At 35.5% G+C, this 19,293-nt stretch overlaps 2 protein-coding genes across 6 annotated transcripts in view; one reads left to right on the top strand and one right to left on the bottom strand.

Annotated features, from left to right (window-relative positions):
• The window catches only part of LOC132031401 (protein NOI4-like), an 82,896-nt gene that overhangs the window by 43,803 nt on the left and 19,800 nt on the right, over positions 1-19,293 (bottom strand). The window lies entirely within an intron of this gene.
• Positions 6,994-17,145, top strand: LOC132031397 (uncharacterized). 4 transcript variants are annotated; one of them, XM_059421335.1, is made up of 18 exons: positions 6,996-7,239; positions 8,297-8,359; positions 8,918-9,072; positions 9,195-9,308; positions 10,277-10,342; positions 10,998-11,081; positions 11,164-11,250; positions 11,768-11,859; positions 11,949-12,009; positions 12,370-12,429; positions 13,039-13,099; positions 13,756-13,863; positions 14,497-14,615; positions 14,694-14,765; positions 14,961-15,046; positions 15,468-15,564; positions 16,045-16,339; positions 16,619-17,145. In XM_059421335.1, exons 1-17 carry the CDS (start codon positions 7,053-7,055, stop codon positions 16,174-16,176), a joined length of 1,644 nt encoding a protein of 547 aa, XP_059277318.1. In that variant the 5' UTR covers positions 6,996-7,052; the 3' UTR covers positions 16,177-16,339; positions 16,619-17,145. The 4 variants fall into 4 exon arrangements, with proteins under 4 accessions (XP_059277320.1, XP_059277321.1, XP_059277319.1 ...); XM_059421337.1 differs by lacking the exon at positions 16,619-17,145 and having other exon boundaries at positions 6,994-7,239; positions 14,968-15,046; positions 16,045-16,097; XM_059421336.1 differs by lacking the exon at positions 10,277-10,342 and having other exon boundaries at positions 6,995-7,239.

Genomic DNA, 19,293 nt, shown 5'->3' with positions numbered 1-19,293 from the left:
GGATGAGGACCCAGGAAACGAGAGGGTATTCGGCGGTCGCGCCTGGACACGAGGTTTACCGGAGTATCTTCCAGCACTAGTGCTATCCCAGCACCAGTCAGGCCGATTATGATAGCTCTCGGGACACCAGCCACGGGGGCCGGGCCGGCTCCGCCTCTTGAGGTCAGCCGGTAGAGAGGGTTTCCGTTCGCCTTCTTTGCGGAGGAGACACCTCAGCAGCAACAACAGGATTAGAGCATCTCAGGTCGGGCCCTCCACCATGGGGTGATGGTATGATTTTTGATGCATTGGGGATAATGCATCCTCTTTTTGCTGGGGGTGGGATAACCTGATGTATCTTGTAGTATATATATGTGTGTTAAATCTTGTTAAAGTAATTGTGACTTTCATGGTTGTTGCATTTTGAACTTATGGCATGAATTTTGAATGAAAAGGATATTTGTGAACTTGAAAATGGATTGATTTGAAATGGACCCCTCCGAAAGTTTATTGCGTATCATAAGTTGTAATGAATTGACATGTATGATTTTTTTTGTGACATTATAGATATTAGAGTGTGTATGAGTTAAGTGTTCAAATCCTTATGCCACTGTGCGTGTGAGAACTTCTTGTGTTCATTGTTAGCATATGTGGATAGGTTGTGCTATATTGCTTAGGATAGTTGGTTGTGAAGTGATCATAGGCTTTCCTTGTAATTAGTCACGTTAACCTTAAAAAGCCCAAAACCCATTCTATATGAATATTATTAGTTCCCATTTTGAGCCTTTGACTTGTTTTCTTGATTAATAGTAACAAACTTTTTTCCATTCATGAATTCATTCCATCTTTGCACCCGTTCCTTCCTTGACACTACTAGAGAAAAGAGGTAAATCGCCTAAGCTAGGAGTGGTATATGTGTAAAGTAGAGGCTAAGAGCTTAAAGCTGGGGGTGTGTGAGTTACATAGTCGAGAACTGGATGTGATAGCGAATCAAATTTGAGAAAAGCGATTTAAAAAAAAAAGAAAAAAAGATTGTCTCTGTCTCATAAAAAGATTGTAAAGTCTAGTAAGAATAAAATCACATCTTAGTCATGAGTTGAAGAATGAATAGAATGGGCGTGAGGTGAGAATGTGTAGTGTCAAGGAGGATGAGTCACTAATTCCCAAATGAGTATCCTACCGGAGTCCACGAGCCTACATTACAACCCCGAACAAGTCTATAGTGATCACAACCGTCCCGAAAGTGTTAGGCATTGAAATTAAGGGCAAGCATACGGGTATACGCAACTTGTAAATTATGAACTTTTTTATGAGCGCGAGTGCTTTCTTTTCTCATCTATCCTTGTCCCGGTTCTTATCTTAAAATTGTGTGTGGGACATTCTCTAATCTAATTAAGGGCATAATGGTGAATACTCGCACGCATAGATGCTTCTGATAATGTGATGTCGTTGATTGAAGCGTCATGGTCAATTCTAATAAGTTTTTATAAAAGAGCCTTGTTGGGGAATGAGGAAAAAGGGAGTTGATTTGGAAATGTGCATGTCGGTGGTGATGAGCAAACACCATTTTAGTCACTTTTACTTTATTTTTAATATAGTTGTAGTTGTTTTGTCTGACTTGCTTGAGGACAAGCAAAGATCCTAAGTTGGGGGTGTTGATGTGCCTTGCGAATTTGTGGCACATTCGATGCCTTTTTACTATGAATTTTGGTTGTTTTCAAGTAAATCTGGTTCTTGTTAATATGTTTTTGTTGTGTTTTAGGAAGACGATGGCCCACAAGCAAAAACAAAGAACAAAGGAAAAATTGGCCAGAAATGAAGAATCGACCGACCGTCCTTCGAAGCGTCGATAAGCTTGATTTTCCAGTGATGGCCTTAGTTGAAGACATCAAAGGACGGAGCCATCGATGAAGCGTCGAACTGATCGACGCTTCATCATTTGTGTCGTCAATCAAGATCTGTCAACAAGAAGAGAGAAAGACGGAATACTCGACGGAGCGTCGAACTGGCCGACGGCACCATCGAATGGATCACATCGCTAAAGAAATAAAGGATGGAGGAATCGACGGATCGTCGAACAATCAACGGTCCGTCGATCTTGCTATCAGGGGCAATTTTGTCAGTCGCTGCTGTGCGTTTTTGGAGCCTATTTAAAGAACATTTTAGGTTATTTTTGGGAGCCAAATTTTATTGTGCACGTGAACAAAGTTCCATTGGTGGGTGAGCATTGATTACTCCACTTTTGGAGCTTAGCGAAGATATTAAGATTCCATTTTCCATTATCTTTATCACACTTTGTAAGCTTTATGTCTCATTTATTGCTTACTACTTTTGAGACCATTATGTGTGAGTAGTTTCTTTAATCAAAGTTGTGGACCCAAATGATGGGTGTTATGTAATGGGTGTCTAACATTGTATATATATATATATATATATATATATATATATATATATATGATTATATATATATATATATATATATATATAATGTTTTATTATTTCTCATATTCATTGTTAGTTAGTGGTTGCAAACACTTGCTTGTACACAAACCCTAATTTGTTTGGAAAGATGAACTAGGGTGTGAGTTGAAATAATATAACAAGGACTCGGGGCGCTAACCCTCGTTTAATGAACTCACTTAGGGATAAGATGAGTTCTACTTGACATATTTAATCGATCTTACTTGCAATTTTTCTACATTTGGGAAAATCATGAAAAGAAATACTTTCTAACTATTGAAAAATATTAGGAAGTGCATTAGAGATTAAGTGCATACAAAACCCGACCCATTAGAAATATATCATATTGATACCCATAGCATAACATCTAATCACAGCGGGGACACAACTTTGGTTCTTTCAATCCAAACAAATTCCAAATACTTCAAAATAACAAATACAAACCAAACCTCTCCTCTATACTAAAATTAAAGTTTCTAGGGATTAGTTACATATATAATTAATATCTTTTTCTCTCCATATTCCCTGTGGGATTGGACCCCAACCTTGTTTGAGTTACTATATTTGACAACGTCCGCTTTACGCCAATAATAGGTGTAATTTGAGTGTATCACCGCCCCTGCCATTAGAATTAGTCGAACCATTTCTTTTTCAATTTTACATTAATATCTACAATATTAGATTGAAAGGAAAACACACTTATGTGAATAAGATCATATATACAAACACATAAAAACTTAGTATGGATAAAATAAATTCTTTTTCTTTAGATGCATTTGTATGTTGCTGCCAAATGCATTTGGCTTTCTTTGCTCCATTTTGTTTTCTTTTTCTTTTCTACTCATATTTCTTCAACAACAAAGACAAAAACAGTCAGTGCTTTTATGCACTTGTTAGTTTAATGTTACACATAAAAGTATAAGCAATCTATAGTGTAGTAACATTAAGAAAAAGATACATATATTAAAATGCAGATTTACAGTTGGCTTCAACAAAAACTTGCACAATGTGATCCAGCTATATATTCACATCTACCTAGAATCGTTCCTTCTATTTACATTTTTCCAAAATAACCAAGCAACATATTCCACCTATTTACATTGTCCAAAATAACCAAGCTGCACAAGATATGAAATACATAAACAGAAATAGAAAGACCTAAACATATTACTGCCATACTTAGAACGCTTTATCATCCTATATAAAGACGACATGTGAGTGAGAAACCTAGTCATCATGGTCTTTTCCCTACATCACCCTTTTCTTTTCCTCTTAACATATCACTAGGGGTACAATGATCATCAGAATCAGATTATGATTCAGCTTCATCCATTAGTACAGCTTTTCCTTTTCCTTCCACAATTGTCTTTGCTTTCGTTTTTGGAGGATTTCCCTCTCGAATTTTCAGGGTACCTGTGGAGGATGAATAAATTTGAGCAAAATCAACCATATCAATATAATTTAGACTCGATAAATTGCCAATGATATCATAATTATGACTTGACAAAGTATCCGAAATAATAGGCGCAAACGTTGTGGGATCTCAGATTGTTGCTCATTTGGTGTCTGAAAATCAGTAGGATCATAGAACCTTGAGATAGGGTGGTGGACAGATCAGCCCAATGAATTGGCGGATAATCCGACATTTATGTAAAGCCCCGCATTTCAGCCATATGTCATATTTGAAAGAGTAATATTAGAGATGAGTAACAAATAACATCTTTCATCTGTATGTGCTCGATCCTTTGGAATTCATGATCGACTTTTTCTTCAAAACCCTAAAATTTCTACTCCATATTATCAAACTTCACACTCATGCTCATAAATTGTTTGGTTAATTGTTCTACTTGATGCCCGATACTTCCTACCTATTGGTCTGTTCTACCCATGTAGCGGTCGGGGGCGGACCCTTTATGCCAAGGGTATGTCGACCCGACACCCTTCGTCGTATTTTTTTTTAAATATATATATATATATATATATATATATATATATATATATATATATATATATATATAATCGAAAAAGTGGGAATATACAAATAATATAAATGACACCACTCAACTAAATGAGCTTCGTTAGTCCGATGGTTTGGTGCCATACTAGTGCAGCGATCTTCTTGAGTTCGAGCCTCAGCAAGCACGCACTAATTTCATTTATTTTCACGTTTTTTATATTAAGTGTACTTAAAAAGTAAATGGTATGTTGCCAGCCAGATTCGAACTTACCATTCGTTGTCAAGTTAGGATAAAATAAACCAGCCCGACTATCTCTAATGAGGCTATTATGATTACATTTCAAAAGATGAAAACTCGTCAAGGAGAGTTGCAATAGTCTACTTGAATTATGTTTTATTCACACACTTGAATAGCAATTTTATTAATATAACATTGTTATATAAAATATTCATTTGTTTATATTTTTAAATGTCGACACCGCTTACAAAAATTCCTGTGTACGTCACTGATGGTAGTGATTCTTTTTCTCTTGGTCCTTCAGTTTTTTCCATCTTTTCCCAAAAAATTGTTGATAAATTTAGAGTACTTGTAAACTACCATTCTTGAAGTAGGGCAAACACCATTTATTTCGCAAAGTAAAGTTATAGTAGGGAGGTACCACAAACTTTTTACATTAGAATCACTCATACAATCAGTTTTGTCAGTGTTCAAGAACTTACCAATATTCAGAGGTATTTTCACGCAAATAGCATAAAGAAGTGCTACTCTTGGTGTATGTCACATGGATTTGAGTTTGGGAGCAATCTACTACCAATAAAAGTCAAGAACAGTCTAGCAGTAGCCTATGTTCTTGTGAAGAAGTTTGCTTCTTTGTCTATTTGCATTGTACGTACAATTAGCTCCCCTTGAACATAAATCTGCCTCCACAAAGTCTGAATTTAAATTTTGAAGAAAATGCATTGTCTCCTTGTCATCAAACTCTTCAAGAAAATGAAGTCCATTAATAGCTTGAGGAGAGAAATTAATAGGTTGCCCTCTTACCATAAAAATATTTGTTGTTGGATTGAGATTTTGGTAAAATTCTAGCACTAATTCAAGGCAATAATCATCAGGTGGGTGTGCAAATTCTTCCCACTGATAATTTTGAATAATTTGAGCTTTAAATTGATCCCACATTTCATCTTCTTCTCTAAAATGAATTTTTTTTCCGGGAATTAATTTGCGATTAGAATTCCTTTGGAACCAACTTTCTGGAGAAGATCATTCATTTCTTCTAGGAGGCATTTTGTGAGTTTTGAAATGAAAAGATAGAGTGGAATAACAGAGAAAGTTGATCAGAGATGAACTTTCACTGCATCTTAAAACTATGAACTGAAGTTACTTTTTTTTTTCCTACTTAAGTTCAAGAGCGGTGATTGGGAGATTTTTACTACTCCGCATCAAGATTTAATTAGATGCACCTGTAATTTATTCGTTTGTTCCTTTTAGAAAAGAAAAGTTTGTAGGGTGTGCAAACCAAGTACCACGTTGGTAGTTGAAAAGAAAAATGAGTACTTATAAGGTGTTGGACACTTTTAATGGTGTGACGACTTTTGAAAAATTGTGCAGACTTGGTTAAATCGGATAATATCACATCGTATTAAGAGTATTCTTGATGGCTTTTAGCCCCGACAAGTACTGCAGTATCGGAAAGCTTGTGATTATTGTTATTGTGGATTGTCTATTTGAACGTTGGAGGCAAATATGAGCAAGATGGTGTATTTAAATGGTAGTAATTTATCATATTTGGAAAGACAAGATAAAAGTCCTTTTATTTGTCAAGAAAATCCATTTACCTATATTTGCTTCTAACAAACCTGAGTCTATGAATAATGAGGATTGAAAATTTGAGCACTTACAGGTTTGTGGCTATATTAGATAATGGGTTGAAGATAATGTTCGAAATCATAATATGAATGAGACATATGCTAGAACTTTATGTGAAAAGCTCGAGACACTTTATGCTTCTAAGACTAGCAAATGATTTTTTGGGTGTCCTACAAGCTGTTTGGAATGTGTGTAAAGTTTGATGAAGAAATATAAGGACTTTGACAGCTTTTCAGCCTGACTCTTGGAAAACTCTTTGGGTTTCTTTAACTAATTCTGCTTCCAGTGGCATTGTAACTAATTATGTTTGGATCGTTTGGTATGCTGGATAAGTATAAATAATACTTAGATAGTAAACACTTAGCACAGTCTATTTCTTGTTTGGTTTGGTTACTTATCCTGGGATAAGTTATACCCTGATTTGAAATGGTACCGAGATAAGTTATCCCTATCAAATGATGAAATAATAATACCGGGATTAGTTATCTCCCGATAAAATAATAAAAATAACATAAATGCTCCCTCAAAGCTCTTTTCTACTAAATAAGATGGAGGGTATTTTTGTAAACAAATAACTTTTAAAAAAAATTATGTAATGCATGTTATTTTTTATACAAGAAATCAAGTATCAACAGGAAATAATAGCATGATAACTAATCCGAGCATACCATAACCTGTCTTCAAACTAAACGACCCCTAATTAGAATCCATATAAGTCACTAGTTAGTTAAGCTTGGCTTATCAAAAAGAAGATATGAAAACTAAAGTAGAGATACAATTTCTGATACAATGATGGAAACATCCAATTATCCGGCATCTTCATTCCCCTGGGACCATATTATGCCTTCATTGCTTTCAGGTCGGATACTCCATTTTCCCAAGTTCTCTGCAACTTCTAATGAATCCAATTCCAGTAAACAAGTTAAATTTGCAAAGAAAAGAATCCCAAATTCTGTAACTCCTCTTCGCCGTGCAGGTAAATTCTCAGCTATTAGGGGTCGTTTGGGAGGGTGTATAAGAATAATGCTCACCCTAGTTTTTTTTTTTTTTTTTTTTTTTGACGGCTCTTTAATTCCACTTTCCACTGATATGTTTAAGAAAATAACATTTTCGTACATTCCACATATTTTTACTTCACATGGCGTCCTTTCCTTTTTAGTTTGTGCCAAAAAGAATGTCACATTTCTATAATTACAAGCAATTTAACTTTAAAATTTCTCTTTTACATTTAATAAAATGATCTATAATCACACAAATGCCTAAGATTTATTTTAGACCATAAATTTCAAAAGTCTTCCTTTTATTCTTAAACTTAGTGTTAAGTCAATTGGTGTCACATAAATTGGGATGGAGGGAGTATTTACTTTATTAAACTCCGTGTCAAGTCAAAACCATACAAACAAACTGAACGGAGGGAGTACTGAACAGGGTGTATTAGTTATGCTGAGATTATTTCTTATTGACCGTTTGGTGTGGTGTATTAAAAATAGCATGCAATGTATAGTTTTTTTTAAAAAAAATTACTTCTATTTGTTTACAAAGATACCTCCACGCATTCTTTAGCTTTGAGGGATTTCAAGGGTAATTTTGTCTTAACCATGCTTATGAATGTATTGATAGTCTTGGTATTGCTTTTTTTTTTTGAAATTGATAGTCTTGGTATTGCTAATATCATGATTTGCTATGTATTAGCTATATAAACTTATACATAGGATGATACCAAATAGGGTGCAAGTACTAGTTATTCATAGGTCAAGAGATTAGTAATACCAAAGCTAATACATGTATTATTTTCTCTTATACATCCTACTAAACAACCCCTTAATTCGGCGGTTGACAGAAGAAGTGGCAAAAATGTTTACATGCTTAAGAAAAATTTAGAAAAAGAGATGCTTTCATTTACCCAATTTACAGTATGATAGGTTATTTACTTGTTTGCTATGTTGCCACATTAGGCTTAGGCTTAATGCCTGATTATTACAGTTAGTATATCTGAGTTAATTCCTTCAGACTAACTTCAAGCTTCTGCTTAGATTCTGACAGTCCTCTAAGGAAAACCCAGAAGCTGAATTTGGAAGTTTCTCCTCATAGAGCAGGTAATCCACTCTAGTTTCAACTTTCTAATGCGCTTATCGGATTGTAGAGTTGATTTTGTTTTACATTTAAGGGTGTGTTTGTTATGAAGAAAATGTTTTCTTGGAAAGCAAGTGGGGTTTTTTTTACTTATTTTCTAGTGTTTGGTAAGTAAACAAAAAAAATATTATCCCAAGAGTATTTATATGTAATCTAGCAAAACACTGTGGGGGTGGGGAGTGAGGGTTTGGGGGTGGCGAGGGGTGTGATGCTCAAGGAATGGGGGTTGGGGGCGTTGGATGGATGGGGAGGAGACAATAAACTTAGAACGTCACTTATGGAACTTGTTTTCTCTACTTGCATTAGGGAAGTCATTTTCCTCATTTTAGGGAACTTGTTTTCCTAGAGAAAATGTTCATAATATTTTGACCAACCAAACAAGAGAAAATTGAAAAACATTTTTTGGAAAATGTTTTCCTCCATACCAAACACACCCTAAGTGACGGCTTCTTGCTAGTATAAGGCTCAGTTGTTTATTTGTTCTTATAGCAATGTCTTCATCTAACGTGTGTATTTTACAGTGTCTGCAGTTAGATTGATGCGTATAGAGCTGGGTGGTGCATTTGCTGATCTTCTGAATGAGCAAGGGAAGGGTTCAGGGGATAATGAAATGGGATATGTTGAAAGAACTCTTGGGTTTCGCACCCGTGACTTAGACGACAGAGATTTAAGACTGGTTTCTCTCTTTATCTTTTCTTCACTACCATGGCATTGATTGTCCTTTGAATTCACTTCAGATTTTCAGATTCAAAAGATTTTCATTTTTCATCACAATATCTTGAATTAATTATATTGTAGGTCACAGAGGTTGTTGGAGGTACCATTCGCTGGAGAAGATATCTTGATCACTTGATTCTTTCGTTATGCCACGATGAGCGTACATTCATAAGGATGGAGCCTCTTCTAGTACAGGTATATTTGCCACTCTTTTTGGATTCTGTCTTTTTAGAGCACTTGGTGGAATATATTTTTTGTTGCCATGGTTTAAGCATTGATGAACCTCTTATATAATGTCTATTTGAAGTTAATATTTAAGAACCAAATATAAAGGAGAACTGATGTATTTCTTTTTCGAACGAAGTTATTTCATCGATGGTTTAATTATTAGAGACTCCTCTAAAATAGCATTGATGTGAATTGAATTATTAAAAGTAAAAGAGGAAAAGAGGAGCATGGTGGAGTTTCTTTGTGGAGCAAGATTACATTTGCACGTATGCCTTTTAAAGAAATTTATGAGTTGTATCAACCATCTAGAACCAAAATTAATGTAAATGAGTCACGATTATAAAATACAATCTTCGATTTACTATGTATCTTCTTAGTTATTAGTCTTAACAATGGTTGTATACATGTTGGGTGATGAGGTTCTGTCAAGCATAATGTAATTGCGAGAACTAGAATGTCATTGCACAAGAATGATATGTTTGGTGTGCGTTGGTAGGTCATAGTCAACATGGTTATCACTCAAAGAGAGTATACATTACCACTTACCAGTGCATTTATTTTCATTTGGTAACACACAGGGATAAGCTTTAAAAACTAAAATAACATGTGAGGAAAATCCACCATGAGGTGTATGCTCAATGCTAAGGAATAACATTTCAAAGGCTGAAATATTAATGCTATTTGGTGGTCTATCCTATTAATTGGTGCTGAGTTTTGAACGTTCCTTGAGTTTAAGCACTTCATCTCTATGGATGTTGACATGCACTGCAGTCTGCAGAGCTTGAAATTGATAGGACCACCTGGGAAATTGAATGTGTTGGACCTGAGAATTTCCTCTTTTCTTGCCTTTTGTGTTCTGTATTCTTAACTATTGAATTTTTCTTGGTCATTTACAATGCCTCTCAACTGATTTTTTACTTTGAAAATATTGCTAGATTCTTCGAATTGGTTTCTATGAGATCACCAAGTTAGATATGCCACCATATGCTGTTGTAGATGAGGTGTGTATATCTCGTTACTTTGGTCTACAATGGCTGTTCTCTTTTTACTTAGTTATTCTGTTGAAAGCTGATTTGAAGACCGCCAAGAAAGATGGATGTGATTTTATATTCCGTTGAACCTAGAAATGAAGCTAATGGTATAACTAGTTAGCACCTTTGAGCTTGCAGTAGAGCCTTTGCTTGCCACATTTTTAATGAAGTGAGGGAAAAGGAAAGGAAAAATAAGGTGCTTGATGCCAGGTGGGGTTGGTCTAGTGGCAAGAGCAGTCCACTTCCCGTGGGCTGGGGGTGGGATTTGAGCAGATGGGGGTCCACCATGAAAAAAGAAAAGATGCTTGATATTTGATAGTCTTGCCTTAACCTATGCTAGAGACAAACTACTATGCAGCTTACACTTGCATTTTTCTATTTCATTTGGATATATGGTGCTACATTAGGAAATGACTTGTGTGTAAAGTTCACATTTCAGTAGCATCCATTTGAACATCCTAGAATGGAAAAGGATAAATTCAGAGCATCATTTGTTCATCTCGTATCTCTTTGAAAATAAACATTATTTCTTTTTTTGTTTAATTCGATAAGTGAGATGAACATTCTTTTATGCAAAGTAATGTAAGTATACTTCTATTTTTTGGATGTTTAAATCTGACTGCAGAGTGTAAGGCTCGCAAAGGTTGCTCTTAGACCAGGTGCTGGTAATTTGGTTAATGGGATTCTCAGGAAACTAGTAGTCCTTAAGGTATGTCTTTTATTATTCCATCAGCACATAGGATCTGACAATAAGGAATCTACTGGTTCCCTGATTCTTTTCATGTCTGCAGGAGAGTGATTCCCTTCCGGCAGTGAAAGTGGACGGTGATGATCGTCAGCAAGCACGTGGTCTTGCCACTCTTTACTCTCATCCAGTTGTACGTTTGAACTGTTTCTTCCCTTTTTTAAAAAAAACTGGTAACTATGATGAACTGTTTCTTCTTTTAAATCTTTTGTCTTAGAGAATCCAGGTTTGATATTATAGCAAAATGTCCCATACATCCATGGTTGTGTCAAATAATTTATCTAGATTCATGTTTTGGAAATTTCAATTTTTCAATGCTGTATATTTCTTTATCCATACTGCGAGGTTCTGGCATTGATTCATTGCTCTGATTGGAGATAAAATGATGCTTGGTTAAATCCTGTGGATTTAGCTTAAGTTCTAGCTAGTCTGCCTAAACTTGTCAAAATGACCCTCATGTTGTTGCACGGTTGGAAATTTTCATGATACACCATTTATATGGTCCTCTTATCATGAATCTTTTTTCCTATGCCGTAAAACGACACAGATTATAGTATGCTAAACATAGACGAACAGTACTAAAATTCATATGACTATCTTTTCACATCTCTTAATCTTACTTCTATATATTCCGTTACCATGTTTTCTAGTGGATGGTAAGAAGATGGACAAAGTATTTTGGACAGGACGAAGCTATTAAGCTTATGACATGGAATAACAGCTATCCCAGTTTCAGTCTAAGGTATATGATGAAGCTTTTCGTTCCTCTTTTACCCTTTCTCTTGATGATAATGTGACAGTTCTGTATTTAAAACTTTTAAACCAAACTAGGGCAAATACCAGGAAAGGTTTGACAGGGGCTGATCTGGTCGCAAGGCTTAAAATGTTGAAGGTAATATTTAGATGCATTTGGTTCCTTGCTGATAACAAAATCTTAGGTCCTTCTAGATTCTTTCTCTCTCTCTCTCTCTCTCTCTCTATCTTTGAAAATGTACCTTATTCATAACTGTACGTTTTCAATGTCTAGTTGACCAAAAATAGGCAAATAGATTCATAGATATAATCCATCACTAGTTAAGATTTTAGGATTCTGCATACAAGTTCATCATGGTGGAGTCTTCTTCAGCATTTTGTACAACATAGGATGAGTGTCCTAAACACTAACTGTGACCATCATATTAAATTTTCTGAAATATTCTGCATTTGTTTCGTGTATTACTACGATCATTTTGTTTCCTTTCTTGAACTTCAGGTCCCACATGAGCCTTCTCTATACTTGGATGATTTTGTTCGTTTAAAAACTGGAATGCAGGTATGACTTCAACAAGGTTGATAAGATACTCGAAGAGTGTTTGCTATATGGCCATATTTATGACATTGATATAGATTTTTCTATGTGGATAGGTCACTTCATTAGTGATCGACATTTACTTATCAAGAAAGAGACCAGAATGCGTGTCTTTACTTTTTAGTTCTCAAAATTACCACAGAGACTTGATTTATAGGTAGTCAACTGTTGTCATGTGAGGGATAGCCTAGTGCAAAGGATCCTTCACCCCTAACAAAGAGGTTGGGGGTTTGATTCACCAAAGGAGCAAATTGGGAGAAGGGCCACCCTTGACTCCTGAGCGGAGGGGTTTGTTGGTGGCGTTTACCAGATCAAAGAAATAGAAAAGCTAGTCTTAACTGTTTCCGCTATGGTACTGATTCTGGTTGTGGACAAATTCAGCTGGAAGAATTGGAGAGACGAAGTCACATACTTAATGTAGAATTGTAGATGAACCAAATAATGTTGATTGGAAGTGTTCTCATTTATTTTTATGTCATTTAAAAGTTTGACTTGGTTTTTAATGTCTAGCTTTGTATGTGCAATTGATGTGTGTTTGCAGCTCATTTGACCATTTAAAGTCTCTTCTTTCAGAATGTTATACAGGCTGGGTTATTAAAAGAAGGCTTCTGTGCAGTCCAGGATGAAAGTGCTGGTAATCTCCTTATAGAACTCAAAATGTGGAGTTATAGTGAATGTGTGGTTGAGTATGTTGGAAGAGATCCGTTCTTGCATTTGCAGTTATTCCTTGACCCTTGCCTTCACATATAACTGTTCTTTCGGAGGTCAGGGGGAGCAATTCCAGTTTAAGATTTGAAAACACAGCTGCTTCATATGTTCTCCCAATCAACAGGATTAAGGAAGGAGAATTCAGCTTTCTTTTGGATGACTTGGACCATTCACATGTCTATGTCCAAGGATCATAATCTAGAAATTGAGCTATTCCTCACAGTGATGTTCATACATCGATTAGACGTATTACATATCATCGCGAAGAAAAAGAAAATTCCCTCTTTACTTTCCATTTGTTAGTAATTTTCTATGATGATTTGCTTAATTTGATCCACTCTTTATCAGGGTGTCTCCACTTCCTTTTACAAGTTTTATACAATGGCAACTGGCAACTAGTGTCCAGTTACTGGAAAAATGGATTGGCATTTTGTTCGTCATTGACTTGTATATCATTTTACAAATTTGATGGCCTCATTGAGATAATGCATTTGTTGATACTCGAGTTTGAAACCTGTAAAAATATCATAGATGGTGAAAAATGATTTGAGTTCATTCCCATAATAACCGTAATTATTGCAGGATTAGTAGTCTCTGTTGTTGATCCACAACCTGGTGAGAACATTATTGATTGTTGTGCTGCTCCAGGAGGAAAAACCTTGTTCATGGCATCCCGTTTGAACGGCCAAGGTAACCTACAAATTTTACTCGTCATAGCTGACGGCTGAAAGCTTTTATTGCAGAAATTACATGGCAAAATATTGTCCCTTTTACATATTTTGGGAGCTAACTAAAGGAAAGATCAATTCTCACAGGAGCATACACATGCAGAATTGAAATTTGTATATTCAATAATGAAATAAAACATAGGTGAGAAACACCTATCCTGGAAAAGTCACAACCATGGTGTCTGCAATGCAAGCACCATATTCCCTTGTCCATCACTACAACAACAACTACGCCTCAGTCCCAAACAAGTTGTGCATCACTAATTGCCTTTATATACTGTTGTCTAAAAGTAACTCAATCAAAAGGTACTAGGTCCAACGCCTGGTAATATCTAATGTTCTCTTGTGAAAGTTTCAGAATCAGGAGGGCTGGTCGCATTTTTTTGTTTTGTTTGACAACTGGATAGAGTCTGCTTTTTACTATTGACAATTGGTGACATGAGCCTTGTTAAAGCATTGCATATTGTCAGCATTTTCAGTGGTTACAAAGCATAGTGTTTGGCCTGCAATTCTGGTCATTAACCTTTTCTTACGTATGAGAGTTATGTTTGTTGACTCTTTAACGCTACACTCTAGTGCTTTACTTGTTTGTCAGGTAGATTATTTGCCGTTGACGTAAATGAAGGTCGCTTGCGGATACTCAGAGAGACAGCCAAGTTGCACCAAGTTATTGATGTTATCAGTACTATCCATGCTGATCTTCGAACTTTTTCTGTAAGAACTTGCAAGTTCTAAAAAAAGCACATGGTATTTTATTGTCCAACTGCTAATCCCTGGTTTAACTTTTAACAGACCAATAAGGTTGTAGAATGGGATAAAGTTTTGCTGGATGCACCTTGTTCAGGGCTGGGTGTTCTTTCTAAGGTATTTCCATTTAAAGATATATGCAATTTTTATAGTATTGATATAAGCTTGCATGGTCTAAAAGTTTCGGTCCTTTATTCGTCCTCCTTTTGTCACGTACACTATTCTTGTTGCTCTGGTTTTCATCTTTCTTTAAACCAGAAGTGGTAGTAGCTGGGACATTTGAAATGTGTATTTCCTATTTGTTTGAGAAAGCGAGCAGATTTGCGTTGGAATAGGAGACTGGAAGATATGGAGGAACTTAAACATTTACAGGATGAGCTTCTCGATTCAGCTTCCAGGTAAAGCCAATAGTTCTGCTTAATTCATATTTAAGTGCAACCTTGACCTGATCTACTGTTATTCATGGATTTCTCTTTTAGAAATGTATTGAGTAGCTTTTTCCTAGTAATATTGGTGACTGGTGAGGATAATGCAAGTTCTGAAGTGGATCAAAACAAGGCGCATATCTTTTATAAACAGTTCTCCTACTGAGGACAGAGAGTTGGAAAATGAGATGTATAAGCTGGGTCGTTGTTGAATATCAATTTGCCCGCTTTATTAAGTCAAGGCTGGTTAATTTCTTAACTGCAACTACATTTACTTAGTCTGAAATGCCTCTAGATTATATGCATTATGATTGAGCTACTATCTTTACACATTAGCATATGAGGTTCTGTTCTTTGTTTCCTTTTCCTTTATGCTTTTTTTCTGCATCTGCAGGTTGGTGAAGCCTGGTGGAGTGCTAATATACAGTACATGTTCCATTGACCCTGAAGAGAATGAGGAAAGAATTGAAGCTTTTCTTTTAAGGCATCCAGTAAGAAACTTGATCAAAATTTGCTAATTGCTCTGACTCTTAGCTCTAAAGTTGGTTCTTTCTTAAAAATCAAATGTAGCGTATATACTATGCTCGAAACCCATTTCAGGCATTAAGGAGTGAGGATCTTGGTTCCTATTGAGGCTGTGGTAAATGGGACTATATGCTTTATGTAGAAAGCATATGCCTATTTTTGTCAAATTAACTCTCACCCAATGGAAGACAGACGAAATATCGAAAAAAAAAGAAGGAAGAAACAGAAACTGATGTGCCGGAAATTTTTGAGAAACTGCTAGCGTCAACCCTTTCATCTTGTATTCCATATATATTTTCTTTCATAATTTGGGCGTCTTATCCTGGTATTCTCTTGCCTAAATTGATCGTTCCACATATTCTCTCTGGTTTAGAGTTAAATTTATCTTCTATTCTAGTTGCTATTCCTGCACATTGGTCTGACTGTTACCATCATTTTCCTTGCAGGAATTCAACATTGATCCTGTGAACAAATATGTGCCGGAGAATTTTGTTACTAAACAAGGTTTCTATATGTCTAATCCTGTGAAGCATGAACTTGACGGAGCCTTCGCAGCTCGTTTGGTTAGGTCTCAATAAAGCCAGAATGAGGAGCATGTTTCAGTTTTCACAAATTTTTAGTATGTCGCCAGAAAGCATCTTTAGGACAGAGGGCTCTTTTCCGCAGACAATCAAGTTGTTGTTTTTATGCCTTTCCTTTCAGCATTAGAGTCGAGACCATCTTTTGTCATGTATTTCTCAGGTATAGTGGGTCATCAGTTTGATATTAATGAACTCCTGCTTGACTTAGTTCATCTGTAAAGCATGCTTGTGTCAAATAAATGCATTGTTGAATTGTATGACCAACTCATAAAAGTTAAGGTGCTAGAGAGAGTTGATCCCAGGACCTCTACTAGCTCTGGTACCATGTTGAATTTGCGACCAACTCATCTAAAAAATTAAGCTATTAGAGAGCACATTTTATTTTCTTAATTATGTCTTCAACATGCCTAAGCTATATTTTTTCCTTCAATGATTTCAGGTTGGTCACTCAATGCCTTAAATGCAATCCAGCCTTCGGGTTTGAGAGCTCAAGGTCATCATCATGTGGTATAGCAATCATAGAAGTTAAAAGCATACTGCGGCAAGATGAAATATCATTTTAAATGGAATTCTGGTGGCCAGTTGCTGAGAGATGCGATGCAGAGGTGGCACGCTGTATTGCTCTCGTCCACAGGAATCTGAGGTGTGAAACATCTCGATGACTACAAGGTAATTTCTGGGTCTTTTTCTTCGCCCCTTTGCAGAACCTCGCCTGTGTATCAAACTGTGGGGAAGACACACGAAGGAGACTAATGTGGTTCCTCAATTACAAAATGTGAAGAGGCGGGATTGTCCGAGTGAAGAAGTTTTGGCTGCAAAAATATATGTATTCCGAACTGTATAGCTGAACCAGAGTTTTGTCTTATAATCGATATTGGTGTATATGAACCATAACTCTTTTCTGTTTACTCTAGTGTCACTAAGTTTTCAGATTATAAAATAGGGTAATCATCCGACTCCGATACATATATGCTTTTTTATTTTGGGCGGGTGTTGGGGGTGGGGGGACTGGGGAGGGGGGTGGGGGGACTGGGGAGGGGTTGGGGGTTGTCATTATTGCTCAGGCAACAATTATGTACGTTGTATACCTACCTTAATGGTATACGCCAATAAGAATAATAATAAGGTATACAGCACAAAAATTGTATATTCTGAAGGTATATAACGTACATAAGGCCTTATTGACTTAATCTTGACGTGAGTTTGATGAATTGGACTTTAATTTAAGGGCTGGACGCTCGATCTTGAACTTGATCAATTGAATTCAAATTATAAGTCATGAACACTTCAATGCCATGAGAAATGATTTTTAGATTCATTAGCACAAACAAATAATTTGAGCAAAATATCTTAAATCTTGATATATGATTCTTTTTTTTAACTCGTCCTTGGATTTGGAAGCCGCTCGAGGCTTTGTTATTCAGAGTTTTCTCAGGCTTCATTTGTATGTGTTTTTTCAGCTTAATGGACCCTTATTTGTAGTTGTGGAATAATTATTTGTGGTTTACATAAACTATTCTGCTTGATCTGATTGATTCCCTTGAATCATATGTCCATCAGATTGAACCTACGATAATACAATTTTGATTAGTCAAAACATGTCTTTTGTTTTTTGAGTTTCACACTAGGTGTTCAATATCCGCTTTGGGGCTCGACTAATCCGGATTCACACTGGAAGTCCTACTATGTAGGTAAAGTGCTCCCTATTAAAGTCGATTTCATATTCATAAGCCATAGCTTTCAACTCGAGACCTCTGATTAAGGATGTAAGAATATTTATCACTCCACTGTAATTTTTGGTGTTCAAAATTAACATGTCACTTGAATATTTGAAAAGACATTAATTGGCCTTTTACCTTTGCATGCCTCACTTTATAGATTACATGATATCAACATCATTGTATTCATTTGGCACGTCGTGGCTTTTCACGTTGTAACGTGTATTTAACTTGGGATTCTACATACTTGATACACGGCATGAGTTTGGGATTTAGGATGAAGTAATCAAATGAGTTTTGAGCTAATGAAGTGTGCTCATTTGATAAATACTAAGTAAATAGTTTGTCCAAGATACAGTTAAACTTTTACTTGAGTATGTATTGAACTCAAATACACTACAAAAAAAAAAAAAAAAATTAGTGACAAAATTTTTATCGCTAAATAATTCGTCGCTAATTCTATATAAAGTATTGGAAACTCCTGTTAGAATAGGTCATTTAAAAACAGAATAGTGATGAATTTCATAGCTAATTTTTTTCTATATTGACAATTACTCTTAATTTGTGCAATACTTCTTGAATTTAGGGATTCAAGACCAAATAGCATCTGCATTTTATCGAATAAAATTCAAATGTCTATAGGCTTGTCCAATGCATGGAGCTTCATCTATTCTACCATTTTCTTCTAACGAAGGTATTTATAGATATGCTTTCCCCGGGTAAATATTAAAAAAAGAAAAAAAAAAATAGACGGATATGATCGAGAAGACGTTTGTTACGCACGTTCAAGTAAAATTAGTTATAAAGTTTTCGCTCTCTTTTATTTTCATTTGTGTACAATAATTATTAAAGTTCTGATTGCTAAAATTAACTTTTTTTTTTTTATTCTGATCATTTATGTCATTATAAAACTTCATTAACTTATATATTGAATTACTATTTCTCACTTTTGCCTAGAAAATATATCTTATAGATAAGTCTATTACATAGATTTAAAAAAGAAGAAGAAAGTCATCATTTTGTGAAGGAAAAAAAAGAGGTAAAGATTGATAATGTAAAGGTAAAATAAGCATTTGGAAAGGTCAATTGATCATGTATGACGGGGAAAATATTTATGGTTCAAAGTTGAGGGGAGTTTAATTTTTAAAGCAAAGTTCAGGGGTATAAATAATATAAATAATTTTCACCATTTTCATAAGTCATAACTAGGAACCATATTTTAAAATAAGTGCATGGACCTAACACCATGGTCTGTCTCCCTCTTCACGATGAACACTAATTTTAAGTATATAAAGTATATGAATTTACTGTAACTGTGTGAACATACATAAAACTGATAATGTTAAAAAATTTCTATTAAGTATTCTATTAGAGAATGTTGCAGTTTAAACTTAAG

This window comes from Lycium ferocissimum, chromosome 9 (assembly GCF_029784015.1).
Source record: "Lycium ferocissimum isolate CSIRO_LF1 chromosome 9, AGI_CSIRO_Lferr_CH_V1, whole genome shotgun sequence".
Lineage (NCBI taxonomy): Eukaryota > Viridiplantae > Streptophyta > Magnoliopsida > Solanales > Solanaceae > Lycium > Lycium ferocissimum.
Note: the sequence above shows the minus strand (reverse complement) of the source record. Positions and strands in the feature narration are given on the sequence as shown.